At 55.2% G+C, this 22,681-nt stretch overlaps 1 protein-coding gene across 6 annotated transcripts in view; it reads right to left on the minus strand.

The window, feature by feature from the left end:
- Positions 1 to 17,570, minus strand: part of BAIAP2 (BAR/IMD domain containing adaptor protein 2) — a 47,669-nt gene extending 30,099 nt beyond the window's left edge. For 2 of the 6 annotated variants that reach the window (XM_055795190.1, XM_055795194.1), the window contains exons 1-3: positions 17,446 to 17,529; positions 8,258 to 8,333; positions 6,167 to 6,253 (exon numbers count right to left, since the gene is read on the minus strand). In XM_055795190.1, coding sequence (XP_055651165.1) covers positions 6,167 to 6,253; positions 8,258 to 8,333; positions 17,446 to 17,517 — 235 coding nt within the window. In that variant the 5' untranslated portion in view covers positions 17,518 to 17,529. Of the gene's footprint in view, positions 1 to 6,166; positions 6,254 to 8,257; positions 8,334 to 17,445 lie in introns of all 6 variants that reach the window. The other 4 variants (XM_055795193.1, XM_055795192.1, XM_055795196.1 and 1 more) reach the window with 3 other exon arrangements.
- Positions 17,571 to 22,681: the final 5,111 nt, after the last annotated feature.

Raw genomic sequence — 22,681 nt, forward strand, 5'->3', positions numbered from 1 at the left:
TTTTCCTCTTCCCTCATATTAACATGTCTCTATCCAAGTTCAGACCCAGCACGTGCCACAGACAAGCCCAAGCCCCAGCAAGAAGCAAGTCACAGCCCAGCCCCTCACCCAGACAAGGAGGTTCTGGCTTCAACAGTGCCGACACTCCACTGCAGGGCAGCCCAGGGAAGATCCCAGTGCCTGCAGCGGGAAGGATGCAAGTGTGGGGAAACAATCGCCCCACTGCGCTGATTCATCTATTTCCTCTTCAAAAAGGTTTCACTTATCACAGCCCCAAAGAATGGTACCAATTTGTTGATGTTATATTAGCAACTCATCAGCATTATAATGATCAGCTCTGTTTGCAGCTGCTGCTTTAACCCAGCTTGGCAAAGCTTAAAACATTTTATTTATTTATTGAGAGACAAGGTAAAAACCAAAAAGCAAAAGCTTCCTGAGGCACCCTGACTCAGGCAAGTTCAATGACACATTTCAGTAATTGGTTCCCTCAGGCTGAGCAGTTGCCATTGACGATTTTACTACGGACAGATTAAAGACCTGGGTGACCTGTGATGCCCCACGTTCCAGCAGCCACCCTGGATGCCTACAGATCATGTATCTGTATCATGATGTACAGACCAGCGAGTCCCTTAGCGCCCAGCTGCTCTGGCAGCAGCTATATTGGTGGCACAGGATTAGTTAGCAGAGAACACAACTGCACAGCCCTCACATTCACCAGCCTGCAGGCACCCGGCTCAGACCCACCTGAACCCATCCAGCACACCAGTGGCCCTGGGAGGGGAAGCAAGCACCTCCAGGACCCAGGGCTGGCCACACAAGAGGCTGTGCCCCTTCCTACAAGCCTGCCAAGCTCACAGCATTGCCGATGGACATCAGGAGCCAGCCCACAGGCACACAACGGCCCCTCCACCCCTCCCCAAAGGTTGGAGCATCCCTGCCAGAGCACATCCCAGGCACAGTGCCTGGGCACACAGCAGGTAGGCATCCATGGGAGATGTCACCACTGAAGGTGAAACCCAAACGTTCCACACAGCTGCTATGCGTTAGAAACTCCAGCCAGGCAACATGCTCATCACAGATGCTCATTTAACAACCCTCCACCATTACTTACCCAAACACAGGTTGGTGAGAACAAGCCTACTGCTATGGCAGTCTGCGTTTCATCGCAAGGTTTGAAGGCAGTGAAAAGGCAAGGCAGACAGCAGCAGGGCCCCTCTTTCTGAGGCAGGCAGCACAGTTTTTAAGAGGTCTTCCTTGCATTTCTGCACCCTTCACAAGCCCATTCCTACAGGTGCCTTCCCTAAGAGAACTACACAGCTTGGAGGCCAAGTGCTGAACTCCTGAGAAAATTTCTCAGGAAAATTAGGCCTTTTAACAGAATCACAGGTGGAAATGCAGGTCCAGAGCATCCAATTCTCCACCAGCACAAAGCTGTTACCCAAAAGCCATTAAGTGCATTGTTAAGCCCAATTTTGAAATGATCAAACAAGATTGCTGCTGCTCTCCCACCCACGAGCTCGTTGACCCAGGCAGAGGGACCCCACTGCAGGGACACCAAGCCTCATCCATCAAGCACAAGGATTTCCTGGAGCTCAGCTTCACTTTTTCTGGCTGCTGCTCTGGCAGGATCCCAGTGGGCATCGGGCGCCACAGCCACCACCGACCCAGTGGTCCCCCATCACACACCAAACACTGCAACAACCTTTGACATTTGCAGGATCTATATCTGCATCTCTGCTGCTGCAGGAAGCATCTACCCAAAACTGCAAATCCAATTAACAGATTAATCCCTCTATCCCGGAGGATTCAGCGCAGCAGAAAGCCTCCAAACCACGCCGCCGCCAAGAGCGGGGCCAGACCAAGGTGCTGCAGGGAGGGCAAGACTCCGAACTTGCCTGGGCAGCCACAGGCACCCCACCAGGCTGCTCTGCTCCTCACCAGGAGCCACCATGCTGGCCGCCCCACCAGGCTGGTGGCACCCAGGTTCTATGCAGCATTGTGGACAGGACCAGGCTCTGTGCCCAGCTCTACCCCGCATCCCTCTGCGATGCTCATCAGTGCTTTAACAGCTGTACAGAGACAGTTTAAACCTCTTGAAGCCCAGCACCCTGCACGGACACCAAACAGCTGGACCACGAACGTGCCACTGGTCCCAATTTTATTCTGCAAGTTGTGGATCAGAAGCAAGCCACTGCCTGCCAGCAGCTCCCTTCAGCTCAGCAATGGTCAACTCACCACTGCACGGCTTGTCCCTTCGCAGCACCGCGCTCTAGCCAGAGCAGCTTTCACTAACCCAGGAGGACCTTCAAGAAAACCAGCTGCTAAACAAAAATCCACCTCTAGCCCTGACGGGGTGTCATGCAGGTGCTGCTCGGCCCCAACACCCCAGGGCGCTCCCAGCCTGCTGGAAACCACCTCCAGCCCCACTCACCAGGCACACACTTCCTTGCAGAAGAAAATCCTTTCCCATGACTTTGCCATGGCCTAGTTTTCAAGTGGGACAAAAGAAACTACATTTTGAGCAGCATCCAAGGGACCTATGCAGGAGCCAGACAAGGGCCGAAGTCACCCGAATGCTCACACACATGAGACAGGAGCTCCTCAGCAGCGCCTACAAACCATCCCCGGAGCAAGCCTGGAGCAACCTTCCCCACTCAGACACCAGCACTCCTGCTCTTCACACCAGCTTCTCAGCTTCCCAAAAGCCACCACTGCAACCATAGAACATGTGAACAGCAGCATAAGAAACCTCTCTTGAAGAGGAACTGTGGGTCTAACCCTCCATGTGCCAGAAGCTGGGCAGCAGCCTGGAGAGCAGAGCAGGGAGGGGAGCAGCTTCCCTGCCATCCCTCCTGGGAATGCCCCCACAAGCCAATGCCCACTGCCACCGCTGACCCGGATCAGCCCCCCGGGGCTCACTCCCCCAGCCCACTGCCAGAGGGGTCCCACAACCCGGCTTCTCCCCCACTGCCCGCACAGCACCAGGGGCTGCTGCAGGGCACAGAGCAGCTGCAGCTCCGCCAGGCACAGGAGGCTTCCCCAGGTGGTTGGAAGCATAAAGCTGCTCAGCTGACAGGGAACCGCACGAACTGGCTCACAGCAAACCTCTGCTGTGCGGGGACAACTGACAGCTACACCTTGGGTCTGGTCAGGGCATCACTTTAGTTAAAAACCCCCAAGAAAACAGACTTTGAACATCCCAAACCTCAGCAATGGGGTTCAGACAGAGGTATGCCCCCACCAGACGCTCGTACCCAAAAACTCAAGCCACAGAGCCGATTACAGCTCAAACACTTTATTATCACCAGGTTTTCCATTACCACCCAGGATTATCCTGTCTACACACTGTCGCTAAAATCTGATGGAGAATTTACAAAAAATGTGAAGTGCTAAGCAGCTGGTGAGCAGAGACCCAAGCTGGGAGGCAGTGCACTGGCAGCCTGGATGTTTTCAGCACGACAAATGTACAGCATCACTGCCATCGGAGGAGCCTGTGTTTAAAAAAAGCCAGCACAGAGCCGAACAAGCTGTGCTGGACAGCCAGCACGTGCAGCTGGGGACCAGCACTTCTCCAGTGCCCAACTTCAAGAGCAACTCCTTGGAGTCACAAGTGCTACTGGAGAGGTGACAGCAGGAAAACATGACCAGCTTTGAGTGCCAAGAGCCGGAGCAGCTCTCCTGGCACAGGACAGCCTCCAAGTGCCCACTCAGCTCCCCAGGGTGCTGCAAACCACCCGGAGCTCCCAGCCCCCAGCCGTGCTGCATCACCCGGGGGGTGCAGAGCCCTCCATAGTCACCCCAACACAGGCAGCATCACTGCAGCACAGGCAGGGGAGCCAGAGCACAGATGTGGCTGCCTTAACCACATGTTAGACAAGGGGTCTGCAGTATTTCAGGTTCTTCTGACATCTCCTGTCCCAGAAATGAGATCAGAAACACATCCACATTTAGAAAAGGGAAACAAAAACCTCAGGTTCTTTTCTATGGAGGCTGGGAAGAGATGCAAGCTGCAGTCCCAACCAGAGCATCCCAGAGTCCTGCCTGGCATCTTGGAGCAGCTTTCCCTGTCCTGCTGCTCATGGTGGAAACCACCTGCACAGGGAGGGAGCGGCAGGGGCACTGCACTGATGGAAGTGGCAGTTGTGAACATCCTCACTTGCTGTGGCCTCTAGTAAGAAATGAAACAACACAGACCCCAACACCCCTTTCCTCCTTTCAAGCACTATCAGCAATCACAGTGCAGGGACTGATAATGTAAAGGTGTTCCCAGGAAAAGCCATACCTTTGGTGAGCACAGCCACAATCTAAAGCATTTTTTAGCCCCTGTTTACACATCCTGCTGGGAGGGGGGTGTGTCCCCAGCTGTTATCAGCTCCAGTAAACTGCAGCCAGAAATTTTATCTTAACTTTCTCCTGCACAGAGCAGCTGCCACAATAAATATCAGCAAGATCAACAAGGCCAGAGGCCCAAGGAGCAGCCGCTCATCATGGCTCAGGGCAGAGCAGGAGCTGCCAGGATTTGCCCTTGGATGCGCTCACACCAAGAGTGGAAGGTGCAGTAACATGGAAACATTTTAACCCCCCAAACACTTGAGCCATGCAGTGAATGCACATCAGGAGCCCGCAGGAGGGCACTAAGGATGCCTGTTGTCAAACCACCAGCCTTAGGCAAGGAAGCAGGACCACCAGACTACCCCAAAGCTAGGTTTTAAGTGTGGGCAAAGCCTTTTTTTTGGGCTTTTTTGTGGATTTGTGGTCCTCAAGCTCCTGCCCTCGCCCAGCTGAGCCACCTCTGACAGGGCTTCCCAAGCTGTCACCTCCAGGAGGACAGAGCTGCTGCACCTTTCACCCCGCCAGAGGGGGAAGTAGCCCCCAGTAAGGTCTGCACAGCCTTTACAATCTCAGTTGCTGCATGCAGTGCACACAAGGCTTTTGTTTTATTTATTAAACAGAAACAGATTGCTATAGGCAGCCTTAATCCAAGTGATGGAATCTGTTTCCATAGACACTTACTGCTTCCCCATCAAAATTCAGACACAGGCAGCAAGCTGTGCATGGCCGAGCTGGAGCAGCCTGTGGCTGGGGGTAAGTGGCACCTGATACAGCACCACCAAAGCCTGACCCCTCCGAGGGGCTGGTCACTGACAGCTCCATCAGCTTTAGAGTCATTTCAGCTCAGCCTCTTCTCTGTTAATTGACTGCCTCAGAGAGATTGTGTTAATGAGGAGTTTGCTGTCTCCTGGCGCAGTGATATGGTGAACCAGACCTGCAGAAGGGGCTGAGGGGAAGAGGGGTTCACCTGGGACTGCAGGGGCAACGAGACCAAAACCCATCCCAGCCTTACAAGAGCCTTAACAAGAGGCAGCAGCATCCCTGGGGGAGGTGGAAGAGCCACCTTGAGCCACGTCTGCGCAGATGTGGGGCAGCTCAGGGGGAGATCACAGGAGCCATGTCTGAGCCATGGGGAAGCTGGAAAAGCAGCTCCCAAATGACTTACCAGAGGAGTAAGCGTTAAAAAATAAAAAGGGAAAGGAGGCACCAAGCATCACAGCTCATGATGTCTGCCGCAACTCCCATCGACTGAGCAAGCACGAGTCCCCAGCCGTGTGGCACAGGGAAGCTGCACAGACAGCATGCAGCAGGTCCTGCAGCAGCTCTGCTGTGTTCAGGGGGGCTCAGGGTTAAATGCAGCCCCCACCGCACACAGCCTGAGCGCTGGGTGCTGCCAGGAGAAACCCTGCTTTGGTACGGCTGACCTGTCCCTTGCCCACACCGCTCCTGCTCCCCTGTGTCATCCCTTCCCCTTCAGAGGATGAGGATGGGCAGCACCACCTCAGCCCCCAAAGTAAAGTTGGTGCTTTTGCAAAGCACTTGCCTTTGCAAAGCAAGACAAAAATGCCAGCAAAGCTGCTTTCTGCAAATGCTTCCTCTTTGCAAACACCACAAGCTGACAGTGCCCCAAAATCCTGACACTAAGAATAGCAGGCTTTTTTTTTTTAAAGCTACATTAACAGCAGATACAGAGGCACTTTTACCATTCACATAAGGCAGTATCAACTCCAAATTGAGCTTGCTATCTCCGTCGACAGCAAAAATCTAGTTTCATTCCTGTGCTCGGAGTGTGCTCCGGACTGCAACTCCATTTAGCAGTACATTGGTGACTTACCCAATTCTTTAGATCCCTGGCTTTCACTGGCCAACTCTCCCATCTTAACCAGAGCATCAAAGTATCCTTTTGCTGCATATGTCATACCTAAAAGCATAAAAAAAATGCAGGTTATGTTCTCTTTAATGGCTATTATAACTCCTGTGGCACTGCATAGATGCTAGGCACTAAAATAGACATTACTTCAAAGGGCTTAACCCCACAGGGAGGGACTAGACAACAAACAAGAAAAATGAGTGAAGAAAGAAGAAAGCTCGAGCAGCGAGATTACAGGGCTATTTAGGAGAAAAAAGGTACATGCAGGACCTAGGTGGTTTTCATTCCAGCGTAACCATCAGCCTGCGTAATGCTGCTCAAGAAAATCACTGTGGAATAATTGAATATCACAGACTTTCATTATAGTTCAGTCTTGTTTGTTGACATTCCAGCTACACACTCCACTTTAATCAGATAAGCAGGGGGTTTCCTCTAATCACAAGAACATGTTGTACAGCTTTAGCTCAACACCATCAAATTATGTGCTGAAGCCTCTTCCAGCATGATTTACTGATTAAGACACTTCCTTCAGATGCCCCCACAAGCTCAGAGATCCAAAGTAAAGGATGACCAAAGACAATTTTAAAAATTACAGGAAGATCTTGGTCTTCAAAGCACATTCACAGCAGGGATGAGAGAAAAATAGAAAACAAGTGATCATACTGGTTATCCACAAAATGCTGCAGTTACACTGTGTCCAGCTTAAGTGGTGATAAAACAGCATGTTACAAACGCACTCCACTACCCGGGTAATTAAAAACTGCATTATTGGTATAACGTTTCAGAAGAACAAATAAAAAGCGGTTCCAAGCGCAGCCTCTTCTCCCCTATCTCCTTTCCTCCCCTCCCTGCTGCCCGCACCCGCTGCAGACCCAGCAGGGAGGCAGCAGGCAGAAGCACCCCCAGACCCGGAGCCGCTTGCCTCGTTAGCATCATTAGGGATGGCTGGGAAGCGCTGCTGCTTGTAAGGGTGCATGAAGTGCCCTATCCCTGGGGGATCAGAGTCCACCGCCCCTGTGCGGCCAACCGGGACAGACGGGCACTTCCCACATTACGGCCAGTTGATCCATTAAAAAAAAATCTAGTTAAAAACTGCCAAGAATCAGGCAGCAAGCAGCATGACAGGGAGCACCTGCACCTGCAAACAGCAAGGGGTCTGCACCTTAGGAGATCCTCACTGAACCATCCAGGAACCCTTTGACTTGTGGGAAATAACATTTGCCCAAGGCACAAAGCAAGGCGGCACAGATCCTTCACAAAGGTCATATTGCAACATGGGACACCAAAATATTTTTTCCCACCGACTTAAGACTGTGACAGCCTCCTCCCTTACAGGCATTCCCACTGAGCCAATTAAAAAAATAAAATCCAGGAGACTTGCAGTGCAGCTCTGAAGCAAGCAGAGCCCTCCCCAAAAGCAAGCAGCTGCCTGCGGTCGAACACGGCCTGCCCTAAACCTCCCCAGGACCAAGCTGAGGGAGGCCCAGGCAGTATGCAAAGTCATTTTAAGTCAAAACAGTCCTTTTTATGGTTTTCATCAATTCACAGTTTTACTTTTGATCACTTAAATCTACGCCTCCCTGATGGCTCCCAATCGGACCCTGTGCTCCTAGCCGAGAGCTGCCACCAGTATTTTTAGATTTTTCCCTCTCTTCCAAAGTGTTCTGGGCAATTTGAACAATCCAGTAACACATCTTTTAAACAGAACTTAAAATTATCTTAATTATAAATATTTTAAAATAACATTTAAAGAGAAACTGGTTGGAAGTGTGTTATCCAGCTATTGCCCAAGCTTTTATCGCTTGAACCCTTTTCACATCCGTGGCCACAGCACGCACGTGCCTCACGTGTCCTAATGCCGTGAGCTCTGCATCAAGGTCCAAGAACCATCTCCCCACTTTCCTCCCCTCACTCTCCTTGGGAACAAAGAGCATCCCAAGTCTGTTTTCCAAGCTTCCCTCCCTTCCAAAGCCACACTGTCCAGCCAGACCCTCACCAGCCCCGCAGCCTCCAGCATTTCCACAATAAATGCGTCAGCAGCTCAGTTTCACTTACTTGCTAAGGCTTTTTCATAGGTCTTCCCCATAGAAATGAAATTCCTGAGGCTGGGATTGAACTGCTCCATGATCGTCTAAAGGAAAAAGAAGAACATCGCCGGGGTTAGCAAAGATGACCGGGAGCTGGACAGAGCAGCTCCGCACCCGCCCGGGGCAGCCAGCTTTACACCGAGAGCCTCCAGCAGAGCCATGTATTGCAAATAACACACAAAAGCGACTAAAGGGCAAGCACCTTGTGATCTGGGGCACGTCAGGAGCCAGGGATGAGGGCAGTGCAGGATTCACCCAACGCCAAACCCAGCACGGCTGTAAGGGCTGTTGAACACAGCCAGGATGGCAGCTGAAGGTAGCAGCCCCTGCTGCGCCTCAGGCCATGCCTGCTCCAGCCCCGGTGAGAAGCTCCAGCAGCTGCTGCAGGCACTGCCCTGGCAGGCAGAGCCGAGCCTGGCGCGGCCGGGGGGTGATGCCCCAGGTACCCTCCCTTCATCCCACAGCTTCCCTGAGGGCCACCAAACTTGGGTTTTGAACGCCACAAGGTAGAGGGTCAACAACAAGGTGGCTCTGCAGCGTCCCTGTAGGAGATGCCTTGTGCAGGTGCTTCACCATGAGAAATAAACAAATGCCCCAACCATGAAATTATCAGATATGGCAAATAGAACCATAATAACACCTCAGGTGGCTATTTGAGACTGCAGGCAACAGCCCTCAGAGCAGCGGCAAAGTTGACCTGAGTTCCAGGAGATGATGGCTGGTGATGTCCTGCTCCTGGGGCACAGCCCTGGAGAGCAGCATCACCTCGGTCATCACAGACAAGCAGGAAGGGCTGAAGAGCAGTATCCAAATCACGCCCAAGGAGCCGAAGCCAGAACAAAGCTACTGTCGTCCCCACTGAGCTGGTCCCAGCCACGGCTGAAGCCACACGCAATGAATTACACCTCTGTCTCAAAGCACTTGGTGTCACTTTCCACCTGCCTATAGATGCATAAATTAGGGTGTCGGTGAACACCAGAAGCTCTGTCTGACAGCTTTTCCTCCCTCGCTTTAAGGTCCTTATTTAAACACGGAGTGGGGAAGGAATAATCGGATCACAAAGAAGAACAGCTCTTTGTACTTGGTACAGCCACGGCTGGCCCTCCCTGGCCAGAGCTATTCAATCCCCGGTGCCGATAGCATCTCTAGAACCAGACACTGATTCCCAGGCCAGCTGCGGCGGAGACAACAGAATCTCCATTCTCCCCCCACAAATCCCACCTCCCGACCAAGCCTGGCTGCAGCGGAGCAGCCCCGGGGCCAGTCCCAAGCCACATCAGGGACGCCCCTTGCCCTGTCCCCACAGCCCTCCACCAAAGGCACAGCCAGGGAATGGAGTTTAATGCCTAAAGGTCCCCGCGCAGCCCAAGCGGGGCTGCACCGGCGTCCCCCCCGGGAAGCATGGGCTCTACAGCCCCATGCTGCTGGCAGCGTCCCATCCCGGGAAGGGGAGGGAAGATGACAGACAGACACTTATGGCGAATAAGCTGATTAAGCATCTGTCACCTCATCTGAAACTGGCCAAACACTATAAAGCTCATTTTCTGCCAGAGGCATTTTTATCCCGAATTCCTGCTGCCTGGCCTTTGCAGAATGTGACAGTTCAATTTTCTTCCGCAGGTACATGTGTGCAAGACTCAGCCAGCACCTTCCCTGGCTCAATACAGCCATTTTATAATTTCTGTGAGCAGGAACCTGTGCAGGACACCAGCTCAGTGTTCCAGCACCGAGGCACTGGTATTCGTCGGCAGGAAAAATCCTTTTATCCCTCCAAGGAGCATAGGGTAGCAGCCCCGCTCCCGGCTGGAGCGGTGGGCTAAGGATGGCTGTGCCGAAGCACCAACCCACCCCAAAAGCCACCATCCCACCACCCCAACAGCTCTCGGTGCTTTTGGGTCTGCCCCACACCACCACACAAGCCTGCAAAGAGCAGAAGAGGATTGCAGAGTTCTTGCAGGCAAGCACGAAGCTAATGAGAAACTTCAGTGCTAATTAAGGCTGCAGGTCAAGCTCCACCGCAGCACAGTGTGAGGGAAGCTGCTTTGGGGCAGCACAGAGCAGTTTAGCGAACACGCTCAGCTTGAAAGGAGAAAATTAACCTGTAGCAACAAGCCACATAGTGAGTTGTTTTCTCTAATTGTAGGAGACAATTGTACAGGAGTTAATTAACACCAATGACTACTGCTCCACCTATTCAATGTCACATCTAACTTTGGTCAAAAAAAAATAATCTACCTGTGTCGCCCCAGAAAGGAGCTGGGGTTGCTGCCCAGGGACAGAGCCATGGCCATGTCCCCAGCACCAGCAGAGCCGCGGCTGCAGCCTCCTCCACGCTCCAGCTCAGCCTGAGCAGTCTGAGGCTGTGTAACACTTAGGCAGAAGAAATATTGGCAGAAATTCTGTGGGGAAGTGATTTTTAAACAGTTTGCTAGGTTAAGTGCAGTAAGTGTTTATGTATATGTATGTATACATGTATATAAATAAAATTATTTTTGCAGCAGCAGCTGTGTAAACATATCTTCCTGAAGTACGGAGCTTAGTGAATCGATGACAGAACAGCACCTGCAGACAAAGCGCCGGTGACCAGCGGCCATCCCAGTGTGGGGCAGTGGCACAGATGGGTGCAGCCAGCGATGGAGAGCAGTGCCATGCCCGAGGGCTTACAGCCACCGAGCTGCTCTCTTGACCTGCAGGACTTGTGGGGTGGGATGGGATCAAGGAAATCCCCTTCCAAAATTCAGTGCATCTTCCCCAAACCGGAGGGAACCAAAGCACAGCTCAGCGCTGGCTGCTGCTGGCACCGCTTGGGGCAGGACCCTGCGCCCCACCGACCAACAACAGCTACCTTAAAACAATAAATATAGGGACAAAAGCCCCCTGAGAGGTCCCACTGACCAGCTGAAGAAGGGGGGAGGCGACCGCCTGCCAGCCAAATGAAATTCACCGAACCTCAGGAGGAAGTTTGCTGAAAGTGAATGTTTTTTAAGACATTGTCTGGGGACTCCAACAAAAACAGCCAGGCAGGATGAGGGCACTGAACAGGGCTCTTCACTCCAGAGATAAAAACGGAGTTTTTTCAAGCCTTCTTCTCACTCTCAGGGTGGGAAGGGAAGGTGACTCCAGAACTAACACACCTTCACATCCCCCCGCCAGGTGAGAAGCTGAAATGCCAGCAGCTGCTCAGGAGAAATACTGAAAAATAAACATTTTCATCACAAGACAGGCTTAGCAAGCACTCGCTTCCCACAGCCAGGTCAGGCAGCAGAGCAGCCCACACAGCAGGGAGGGCGGCAGCACTGCTCCCCCTTGGCTGCCAAGGTGAAGCTGGGCTTGCAGGACACTACAGAAAAGCTAATATTCAGCAAAATTCTGGTAATGGAAGCAAATCTCGTTCTCCCTCAAATTTTGCTCCATCAGCACCGCCCACAAGTTGTTTGCCTTCCACACACTGGCTGGGCAGAGTTTAGAAAAACACAGACAAAAAAACCCCTGGCAGCTAAAGGTTGAAAGGGCTTTGCTTTGTTCCACTGCACTAAATTCCCTGGGTAATACCACTCAGCTCTCTGGGATTGGCACAGCTTTATTTAGCTGCCAAAAATGAAACTAATGCAAAGCACAAGGTCTCCAGGACACAGTCCTACTGAATGAGGGGGGGAGAAGAGGCAACAGAAAACGAGGTCCCCGTCCCTCCCCTGAGCGCACTCCATGGCAAGGATGTACCAGCTGCTCCCACACCGTCACAGCCCGCCCAGAAGTAAAAGTTTAAACCTCCCCGCGGACAAGCTGGAAGTGGAGCTGGTTCAGGTTGTACCAGGTTTCTCCTGCATAGGACAGACCTGCATGACACCTTCAAGGCTTGAAAAACAATTTCAGAACAGGCTGCACAGCCCTCCCCAGCGCCATCCCCGCAGCCGCCCGGGCGGCTCCTGAAGCCAAACAGGCAGCAGCATGCCAAGCAGGAGCCCCCGTGCCCCGCCGAGGCAGAGGATGCTCAGCAGCTGTGCTCTGCTGGGCACCCAGGCTCCGCACCACCACCTCCGCACAGCTGTGGTAGGACCTCATGCCGCACAGCTGTGCTGGGCCATCTGCGGTTATGGTGCCGGACTTTGTGCCCTGTCCCCCGGCCGTGCAGCAACAGGGCAAAGGGACAGACAACAGGGGATTGAGGGGGAAGGAGGCTCCTAGATTTGACCAAGGGATGAGCGTCACCATGACTGCCTGGCTCTTCTCCCAGACAGCCTGGGCAGTGCTGCTGGGGACATCCCAGACACCCTGGTGAACACAAGTGATGGACTCTGAGCTAACCCCCACCTCGGTATTTTCCCGCTACCATTCCTTGCTGCCCCCACGCAGTGCTAAGGCGCAATGGCTCCTTGCAAGATTGACGCTGCACACAGGCACGGGTGGCCTGGGCTCAGCCTGGCACCCACTGCTTTCCCGGGTGACTCATGGGTGACAGCAGGACCTCAGGTGGCCATGACAAGTGCCATCAGAGGGGGTTGCACCATGGGATGCTCCACTACACCAGTCACACAGCAAAAGTGGCTCAGCTATAAGGAAGTTTTAGTTTCTAAATGGGTCAGTCCTGCTCCTCCTAGAACACCTTTGTTATTTCTCTATTAATATTTAATTCCCAAACCCCAGCACTGCCTCCATCTCGGCTCATCCTGCCTCACGCCATCAGAAGGCAGCCCTGTCATTTTAAGAGCCAGGTTTCCGCTGGGAGGGAAACCTCGCTGGACTTGTTAGCAGGGCTGATTTTAATTGCTTACAACACACCCACCTTACAGCTCTGCCACTGGGAATATCCCCATCCATCCCCTTCCCTGGTATCTTGGTGCACCGTAACACACAACAGCAGCAGCGTTTCACAACCGGAGCTGCTGACAGCTGCGGTGCCACATCCCTCCCTCGCTGCTGGCAAGCCCACCTCCCCAAGCACTCCCCAAGCTCGCCACAAGCCAGCGGGACCGGCCACATGGTTGTCCTCCGGCTGGGGTTCTCACGAGGTCCTGCCCCAAAGCCAGATGGCATGACCAGGGCTCAGCACAATCTTTCCTGGAGAAAGAGCTCAGGAGCAAGAGAACTGGCAGGGGGAAGCAGGGTCCCCATCTAAAGGTATTTAGTTTCTACTGGCTATCGTGCCAGAGGATGAAGGGATCCAAGTTTCAGGGCCAGAGCTCTGAACATCTTTGTAACCAGGGTCTGGGCTTGAAGGGAACTGGAAGGAGGACCTGGACGGCACACAGCACCCCCTGGGCAGCACCCTGTCAGTACCCACCAGCAGTCACCCTGCCAGGCAGCCCTGGGGCTCGGACCCCCGCTGCTGAGCTAGGAGCATCACCCAGCCCTGGCCCCTTCCCTGCAGACCCCCCGCAAGGGGCTCCACTCAGCCAAAGGCTTCAGCCCACAGAGCTCGGTGCAGGAGATGTCTGACATGCACTGGCCTGCAACATGAGCAGCACGGGAGTGAAACCTTGGCCACGAGCAGATTCAACACAACCAGGCACTGAAGGCAAAGCCAGCGGCTGCCTCCATCCCAGCGAGCAGCATCTCTCATCGGCAGCAGCTGCATGGGAAGCGATCTGGAGCACCTTTGGCAAGTCAGGAGCTACCTGCTTGTAACAGTTCTCAGTCAAGAAGTTTCAACAGTCTCGAGATGCAGCATCTCAGCAGAGGGCAGAGACCACGCACCCAGCCTGCAGCAGCATGGCACGCAGAGGGGACAGAGCAGCAGAAAGCGAGGGCAGCCCCACATCAGCACCCCAGTGCCAAGCCACGGGGCAGTGCGGGAGTAGAGCCCAGCACCCTGCAGCTGAACCAGCACCAACCCTCACTCCAAAGACTCTGATGCAGAGCCAAGACTCCTACAAAGATGCAAAACTCTGGCAAAAGCGCTTTGCCCTATAAAAACACCACAGCCCTGGGCCCTGCTTACCACAGGATAACAAGCCTGGCTTCCCCCCTGCTACCCTGAGCACAGTTATCGCTGGGAAAGGAATCCTGCAGTGCTTGACCCGCTCCCTCAGGACACAGGCAGACGGCACCCACTCCCCACGGGAGCAGGGTGCTGCCCTGGAAGCCATGTAGCAGTGTCACCGACCACAGCGATGCACCGGTCTGACCAGAGTCCTGGCACCCATCTGACAGGTTTCCTGCATCTGGGGTGCAAGAAGCCCCAACACAGGGAGTTGAGTGTGTGGACATGGGGGGTGGCACAGGCTGACTCCAGGGGCCAGCTCCTTCCTCCTGTCACACCGCATCATCCCTCTGCTGCCAAACACCAAACCACCCACAATTTCCCTTCCGATTCACTTGAGCAAGAATCACTCCCCTTCCCCTCTGGACTTGGAGATAACAAGGCAAGAGGCTGTTATGCTGGCAATAACATTTATTACAGTTGATGTGTAGCAAATTACTATCAGGAATTATAAGCCTGCATTTGTGCAAGACAATTAGGCTTCGAGTTTGGGGTGTTTTTAAGCAAACACCTCTTCAAACGTGGAGCTATTCACACACCATTACAAAACGATCTTCCACAGGAAGAAATAGCTTTAAAATGAAATGGAGGTTAGCCTGTAAATGGCAATAATCTAATCTGTCATAAATGAGACAGATTTGTCTTCAGGGGAAGGAAAGAATTGCCAGTCCCTTCCTTCCGCAAATAGACAGTCCCATGTGAGGGACAAGCAGTGCACAGGGAGCAGCCCAGGGAGCTGCCCTTCCACCAAGCCCTGCACCCACAGCCGGAGAGGTTTCACCCCCCCAACCCCGTGCTCACAGAAGAGCCCAACAGCTGTGTTGCTACAACAGGGTCCTTGCGAGTGAATCAGCACCAGGGAAGGTGGGATTACATTGGTGGAAGGTGCCAGCAGCCTCCGTCTCCCTCTGTAATTACTACACATGTGTAGGCAGCTGCCTGTAGTGGCAGCATTGGCAAGGAGGCGGCTGACAGCTCCTCCACCATCTCATTAGCACAGTCACTCCAAGGGTGAGCGCTGGTTCTGGAAAATGATTACAATGGGCTTCCCGAGCAGAACGCCTTGGGAAAGCCTGCGTGGGAGAGGGTGCCTGGCACAGGGAGCAGCCGAGAACTGCCTGCTCCAGACCTCCCAGGAGCCGGCTCGACCCCCTGGTCTGGCTGCTTCCAAAACCCCGGCGAGACAACAGCAGTGGCTGGAAGCAAGCACGTGGCAGCTGCCCATCCTGCACCCCTGCAGCTCGGGATGGGGTGGCTGTGAGGAGGCACCAGCCAAACCTCCCCAGCATCATCCTTCTTCCTCAGGGTTGTCACCTCCTGACCACAGTGGTGTTCAGGCTACAGTACAGGCCAGAAGAGCACAGACAAAGGAACAGGTAAACGGGCAGTGGGGATGTAAAGCACTGGGGATGGTTTTGGACTTGGGAAACTCCAAAGCTTATGGAGCTCCAGAGAATCCACACAGTCCCCGAGCCTCCAGCCCTCACACTGGGCTCCAGGAGGTTGCACAAGTCCTCAAAGAAACAGGCAAGCACTGGGTTCCTGCATGCACCCCATGCCACGTGCTTCCAGAGGCCAAGAAAAGCATTGTTATCTTCAGAGGAGGAAAGGCTCCTCATTCACTGCAGGGAATGCAAACGGAGTCAGGACCATCCTCCAGCTCCCAGCACAGCGATGGTGATGTTGGGTAACTCCATGAGATCTGCCTCCATGTCCTCACTCCCCACAGCCTAGCTGCTCCCACTAAAATACCAAGAAGTTAAAAGTGTTCACTAATTGATGGAAACCTTTGGACTCCTCTCAAGTCCACCTTTGGCTCTTGGGGCCAAGAGGTCCCCATGCACCCTCCGCACTTCAGGCAGATCCACCAGGCTCCAATGGAGACAGTGCTGCTGCTTGCTCCGTGCCAAGGGCACCCTGCTCTGCCTCCAGACCCACAGCTCACACCGTGCAGGGACGATGAAGCTGGTGGTCAGAGGCAAGAGAAGAGCCCAGCCAGCATTCACCCATCACCCCTGGTTTCCTGGGGGAACAAGCTTCACCCAGCGCAGTCCGTACGATGGCACAAGCCACCCTGCACACTCCTTACAGCACAGCGCCCCGGAAAATTGTGACCTGCTCCGCAAACCTGTTATTAGTGCAGTTCTTCGAGGACAACACACCTCAAACAACTGAGCCACCAGCTGAAACTATTGCCAACAACTGTCCCCAGGCCAACCACACTGTCACCCGGTGGAGGGGACCAGCGGGGCTGGGTGATGGACCCCAGCAGCTCTCTGGGTTCTGGGACGTCCCAGGGCCAAGCTGTGCTGATGCCCCATGCTCAGCTCCCGGGAGTGACAGGGGTTACACCCCGCAGTGCCCAGCTCTGCCCAGGTCCGAGAGCAACCTGCACAGCAGGACCCTGGGTGCAGAGGGGGAAAGGGAGCCCCAGGCACCCAAGCCCCCAAAACCAGACAGCTCCATTCGCAGATCTCCTCTATGCTAAGAGCAGCCCAGATTTTGGGTGCCATTAGCTCTGTCCCAAGAGCATATGCCTCAGGATCCCCAAAACCGTGACTTTAGAACTTCAGTATTTTTTTATACTAAATTTTCCTATCACAGCTTTTTTTTTTTTCCCTGCTTAATGCTCCCAGGTAACTCAATCTAACTACTTAAGATGCAGGAAATCATGCAAGCTTCCCAGTTTAACAAATGACATCCTGCACTACGTGTTAGGCTAGAGAGGTTTTATTAGACTTGTCACAGGACTCAGCAGAGCAGAAACCACTTCCTTCACAGGGAAAATTAAAGCACATAAATTATTTTATTTTTCTCATGGCCCTGGGAGCGAAGCAGAAAAAACCAAACCCGGAGATATTCCCAAACTCCAGCTATATGCAGGACGCGGAGACGGCTCCGACGCTGCCGGGTGCCGCCAGAGGCGGAGGGGCGCAGCGAGGGCCGGGGGGCTCTGCCCGCCCGTGGGACAGGGCGACCCACACGCAGGCTCCCCGCCCCCTCCCGCGGCGCCCGCGCCCAGTCCCGCACCCGGCGCGGAGCGGGGGGGCCCCGCAGCCCCCGGGGAGGGAGCGGCCCCAGCCCCGCACCCGGCAGAGGATGGGCAGGGTGGGGGGTAAAATAAAAGGACACCCACCCCTCGCCCTCAAGCCGGGCAGCCCCCCCGCGGCGCTCACCTTGTAGACATTCTCGGTGAGCCGGTGCACCTCCTCGGAGCGGGACATGCTGGGCGGCCCGGGCAGCACCATGGGCGGGCGGCGAGCACCGGGGAGCGGCAGAAGCAGCGCGGAGCCGTGGCCGCGCCGCCTTTTATCGGCTGCCGGAGCCGCCACCGCCCCGTCCCGCCCCGCGGGGAGGGGCCGCCCCGGGCCGCCCCGGGCCAGACTCCGCCGGGGCGGGGGCTGCGGGCGCGGCGGCGGCCGGGGGCGCGGGGCCGGGCTCCCCCCTGTGACCCGCCGCCGGGACCCCCCTGCCCCAGACCCGTCCGCGCCACCTACCCCACACGTGCCCCGTCCCGTACCCCCTATCCCAGCCATGCCCCGTTCCTCATCCCATACCCCATCCCATACCCCCATCCCTGTCTCCCATCCCGTGCCCCATTCCCCATCCTGTACCCCCATACCCCACCCATGCCCCATATCCCATCCCGTGCCCCATTCGCCCTCCCATGCCCCATACCCCATCCCTGTATCCCATGCCCCATAGTCCATCCATACACCATTCCCCATCCCATGCCCTGTATCCTATCCAATGCCCCATTCCCCATCCCATGCCATCCCTCTACCCCATTCCCCACCCCATACCCCCACAATACACCCCATAACCTACCCTACCCGCCCTGTTATACATCACACCATAGATCATGGTACCCCATACCACACCCCTGCTTTACCCCATCCTCTGCCTCTTGCTGTGCCCCTAATCCCTGAGATGCCTCACTCAGCAGCCCCTGCTGTACCCCACACGTGGTGGTACCCACACACCTGGTGCTGTGCTCCACTTCCCAGCTGCGCAGCACAGGGTAGATGGGCTGGGAGCAGCTGGAGTGGAAAGAGCAGCCAGCGGTGTTCAGGGTGTTGGTTTTATACAGGGAAAGACAGTGGAGGCCCTCCAGGAAGGCCAGGAGAGCGGCGGTGGGATGAGTGGTGCCCGCGGTGCATGGCCAGCCCTGCACTGCGTGCCCCACGGTGCTTGTCCTCAGCCTGGAGCAGTGCTGGGCCTGGGGAGACCAGCCCAGGCAGGAGGGCAGGCAGCCCCTGCCTGCCCATCCCCTCGCTGTCCCCACGCTGTCCCACCACCCAGCCAGACAGGAGAGCTGGGCTTGCACCTTGTCACCCTGCACACACCGGGATTCCCTGGGAGACCCTTGCCAGCCTCCCCAGCTGCAAGGTCCCCAAGGGACAGTGAAGCTGTGGTTCCCCATCCTTCCCGTCCCTCAGGCCAGTGGCAGCCACTTCTGCACTGCTTCTGAGGGACAGGAGGAGCGTGGCTGTGCCCCATGTCCCCTGCCCTGCAGGGTGATCCAGTTAAAAGGCAGCTGTGCATAGCCGGGGCTGTCCCCGTGTCCCTGTGGCCATACAGAGGAGGAACATCTGGAGGGCACCAGGCACAAACTGCCCTGGCCCTCGGGCCAAGCCTTCCTCTCCTTCCTCTCCCTCCTGTCTGCAAGATGCAGTGAAACAGTTAAGCAGCTCAGCGCATCTTTCCCCTCATCTCCTCTGTCAGTTCTGAGAATCAGAAGCCCAAGCAGCCCAGGTCGATACCTTGGCCCCAGACCTCCTGGCTTTATTCCCGTTGCTGCCTCCCACCCTCCATCCCAGCCCCGGCCAGGAGCAGGGGGGGCACCGAAGGTGACCACTCACTCTGGCCATGTTTGGGTCCCATTTTGGCTTCCACCTCCTCAGAGCTTTCACACTCCAAAGGCTAGGAAAGAATTTATGACCCCTGAGAAGGGATTTTTCATTTTGCTGGAGTGGCCTGTTAACCCTTTCCCACTGGGGCTAAGAAACAGCAGTGGGACATATTGGGGGGACCTGGGAACAAGGCTGCTGCGGGAGATGTTCCCAGGAGGGATGCCCGGCTGCCTGCATCCATGCAGGGACCTTGTGGTGCCCCTTCCCCGCCCCATCCCACGGCCAGACTGTGTTGGCTCCGGCAGGATGCCGCTCCCTCAGCTGGACACTGGTGCCTCACTGGCTCTCCAGTGTTGGTGAAGGATTTCAGATCAAGCGTCCGGGAAGAGAATGCCTCTCTGCATCTCCATCACCTTATTTTTAGTTACGTTATGTAAGTTCTTCGCTACGTCATGGATGTGGGGGGTTCTTGCATCTAATTCCAGTGTGACAGCCCAGCAATTCAAACAAGCTGTTCCTCTGGTGGGGAAGATAAAAGGATTTGTAATTTCTCATAATAAAAGAGGCCTTTTGGGACGACCCTCAGAGAATCTCTCACATCTAGGCCTGCTCTCAGACAGCCGCTCCACTTTCCTCCCATCCTCCGCTTCTCCTTATCCCCAGGAAATGTAAGGACCAAAAACCTTTCTCCCTCATACCCACCTGCTCCCAAAGTGAGTCTTCAGCTGGAAGCAGCCAGTGATTTCTTATTCTCACCTTAAAAGACAGATTTAGCAAATTATCATTGCCCCTGGCTTTTCGCGTGTCACCAACTCTCGACTGGCAACTACCACCTTGTGCTGCTCATACTGCCCCTGCTGCATGTGCTGCCCACACTGCCCGTGCTGCCCCTGCTGCCTGTGCCCCATGGGGTTGTGCTGGAGCCCAAGGCAGAGCTGCCGCCCTGCAGCCTCTGGGAGCACCCTGGGAGTCCATGGCAGGAAAAACCTGCCCTTGCCTTGTGTGCCGTAACATTTGCTTTGATTGCCTTTTTTTGTTTTGTGGCGTTGCTAGCTGTCTTTTTGTCAGGGTGATTCACTCCCCAGGGCTGGCGGCAGCTGGAGCGTGCCCAGGGTAACCATGGTGGCAGAGTCCCTCACGGGTTACCTAAACCCCGCGGCACCTCCCAGCACTTTGCACAGGCCCTTTTGGAAAGCCCAGGACCCCCCACCGCAGGGGCTGAGCTGGAGGAGCAAAACCTGGGGGGTGCAATGTGGAGAACCCACCACCCCAAACCTTTAACACCAGTGGCCAAAGGGGCAGCAGCCTTGCCTGGTGGCCTCATGGGCCCTGGAGCTGGCGCCATCCCTGCAGCCATCCCACCCCTTCGCAAGATGGGGGTCTCTCCCCAGGGTGCTGGCACATCGGCACAGGCGGCACCGGCCACCTCCAGCCCCGGGTGGAGTGAAGTTGCTGTGGCAACACCGATTTATGTAATCCACCCCGCTCGGCTGCAGGTGTGGGGAGGAAATTGTGCTATTTTTGAAGTTTCATTAGGTTCCTCCTTAATTACCAGTGTGGCATCATGCCAGCTCCACCAGCCAGGTCGCGCGCCCTGGCACAGCGATGGAGCGCTGTGCTGCGGTGGCGATGGCTGCGGGCAGCAACTGCCTGGAGGGACCATCGAGGCCAGTGGCTCCCTGGGTCACCAGCTGGGTGGACACGTGTCCACCGCTCAGCAGGATGCCTCTGCCGGGGGTGCGGCGGTTCCCCGGGCAGGGATGGAGCAGGGTGGCTGCAGGGTGGCATAGCTGCCCAGGGTGGGGAAAATGATGCTGTGTGGGGTCAGCGGGCGCTGCCGTGTCCTCAGCACCTCAGGAAAGCCTCCTGTGACACAGGAGAGAGACAAAAAAATAAAGACGGGTTACAATCCCTCATGGCTTCAAATGTGACATGCCACCGGCCGATACAGAGAGGAGCAAAGAGGGGTACAGCCTGCTCCCATGGCGCTTCTGCCGAGGGGCACGGGCATGGGCGGGTGAGCAGCCACCAGGAACGGCTCCGGGCGGTTGCTGCTTGCTCCTCAGCACCTCGACAGCAGATGGATGATGTCAGAGCAGGAGAGACGGTGCAGGGAACATGGTACCTTCACCAGCAGCTGGGCCAGGCTGAAGAAGCTGTCTCCATCTCTAACTCACCTGCTTGTCCCACACGGTCCCATGGGGAGGGCCAAGGGCAGAGGCTGCCCTGCTCCCTGTACCACCCACCACACCTCAGGCTGACAGCCCCCCTGTGCCCTTCTTGCTCTTTTCCTCCTTTTTGACAGGTACTGAAAGGGAAGGATCAACTCCGGCACCCCCCCCATGACCCTTGAGAGCAGCCCGGCTCAGGGCAGGTGCCTACCTGCAGGTGTCAATTTGTTAATGAGATTACCAGGAAATTTCTGACTTTCTGTCTCAGGCAGATGGCTTCCCCATCAGAGTCCCAACATGCTGCTGCCGCGCAGTCAGCTGTGAGCCCTCTCCACGCTGCGCCTGGAGTTATTTATTTCTGAAACAATTTATATGTGATTTTTCTGACATCTGGGAGGGGGTCACCGGGGAATCCGCCTGACAGGTTTGAGCAAAACCAACGCAGCTGCAAGCACAGGACATGCTTTTCCCCATCCACCTTGCTCAGCTCAGACTCCTGCCCCCTGGCTGGTTGCCAAGCAAGTGGGGGGCCCCTCCTCAACACCCAGCTGTCCCCCACTTTTTTTTTTAAGGACCTCATTAACTTCTGCAGGAGCTGGGGCAACAAACCCCATGCCAGCGCCCGGGTCTCAGAGCCACCCACCCAAACACAGCTTCGCTCTTCCCTTTGCAGCGTGGTGGTTGCTCATCGCGGTGCTGGCAGGGGTGGCAGCAGTGCCTTGTGCCAGTGAGAGCTGGTCCCTCCACCCCCATGGGTGCCACGGCCCCTGAGTGTGCAATACTGTGTGCAATGTTGAGTCTGCAACGAGTGTACAATGGTGAGTGTGCGACGTTGTGTGCAACATTGAGTGTGTAACATTGTGCGTGCAACGTTTTGTGCAATGTTGAGTGTGCTGCTCCCAGCATGTTGCTCACTGTGCTACCTGGATGCACACACGAGTGAGTTTACACCTTCCGTTTTGTAGGGTCGGGACTTCAAAGTTGTCACAAAACTGGAGATTCCCCACATGTGCTGGCAGCTCTCCACCGGTTAAATCCCCCACGAGCACAACCAGAAAATCAAGTAAAGACATTTATTGAGGATTAGCAAAGGATGAACAATTCAGGCTCTTATTTTACCGGACGGGAGCTGCAGCACTGAAAGCCAGCGCAGAGCTGGAAACAGCGGCAACAGTGATTTCCAGCTCCTGCCTTGCACTTCGCCATGCAGGACTCACTGCGGTTTACAAAGCAGGTCAGGATTATTTCACAAAGGAGGGAACTGAGGCACGGCGGTGAAACTGGCCCCCCATCATCCCAAGCAGGTTTTCCCTAATCCTGTTGGAAGCAGCATCTGAACAAGACTGCCAGCAGTGCAAGTTGCTGTTCCCAGGTGTTTGTATACCGGG

Source organism: Falco peregrinus, chromosome 2 (genome assembly GCF_023634155.1).
Source record: "Falco peregrinus isolate bFalPer1 chromosome 2, bFalPer1.pri, whole genome shotgun sequence".
NCBI lineage: Eukaryota > Metazoa > Chordata > Aves > Falconiformes > Falconidae > Falco > Falco peregrinus.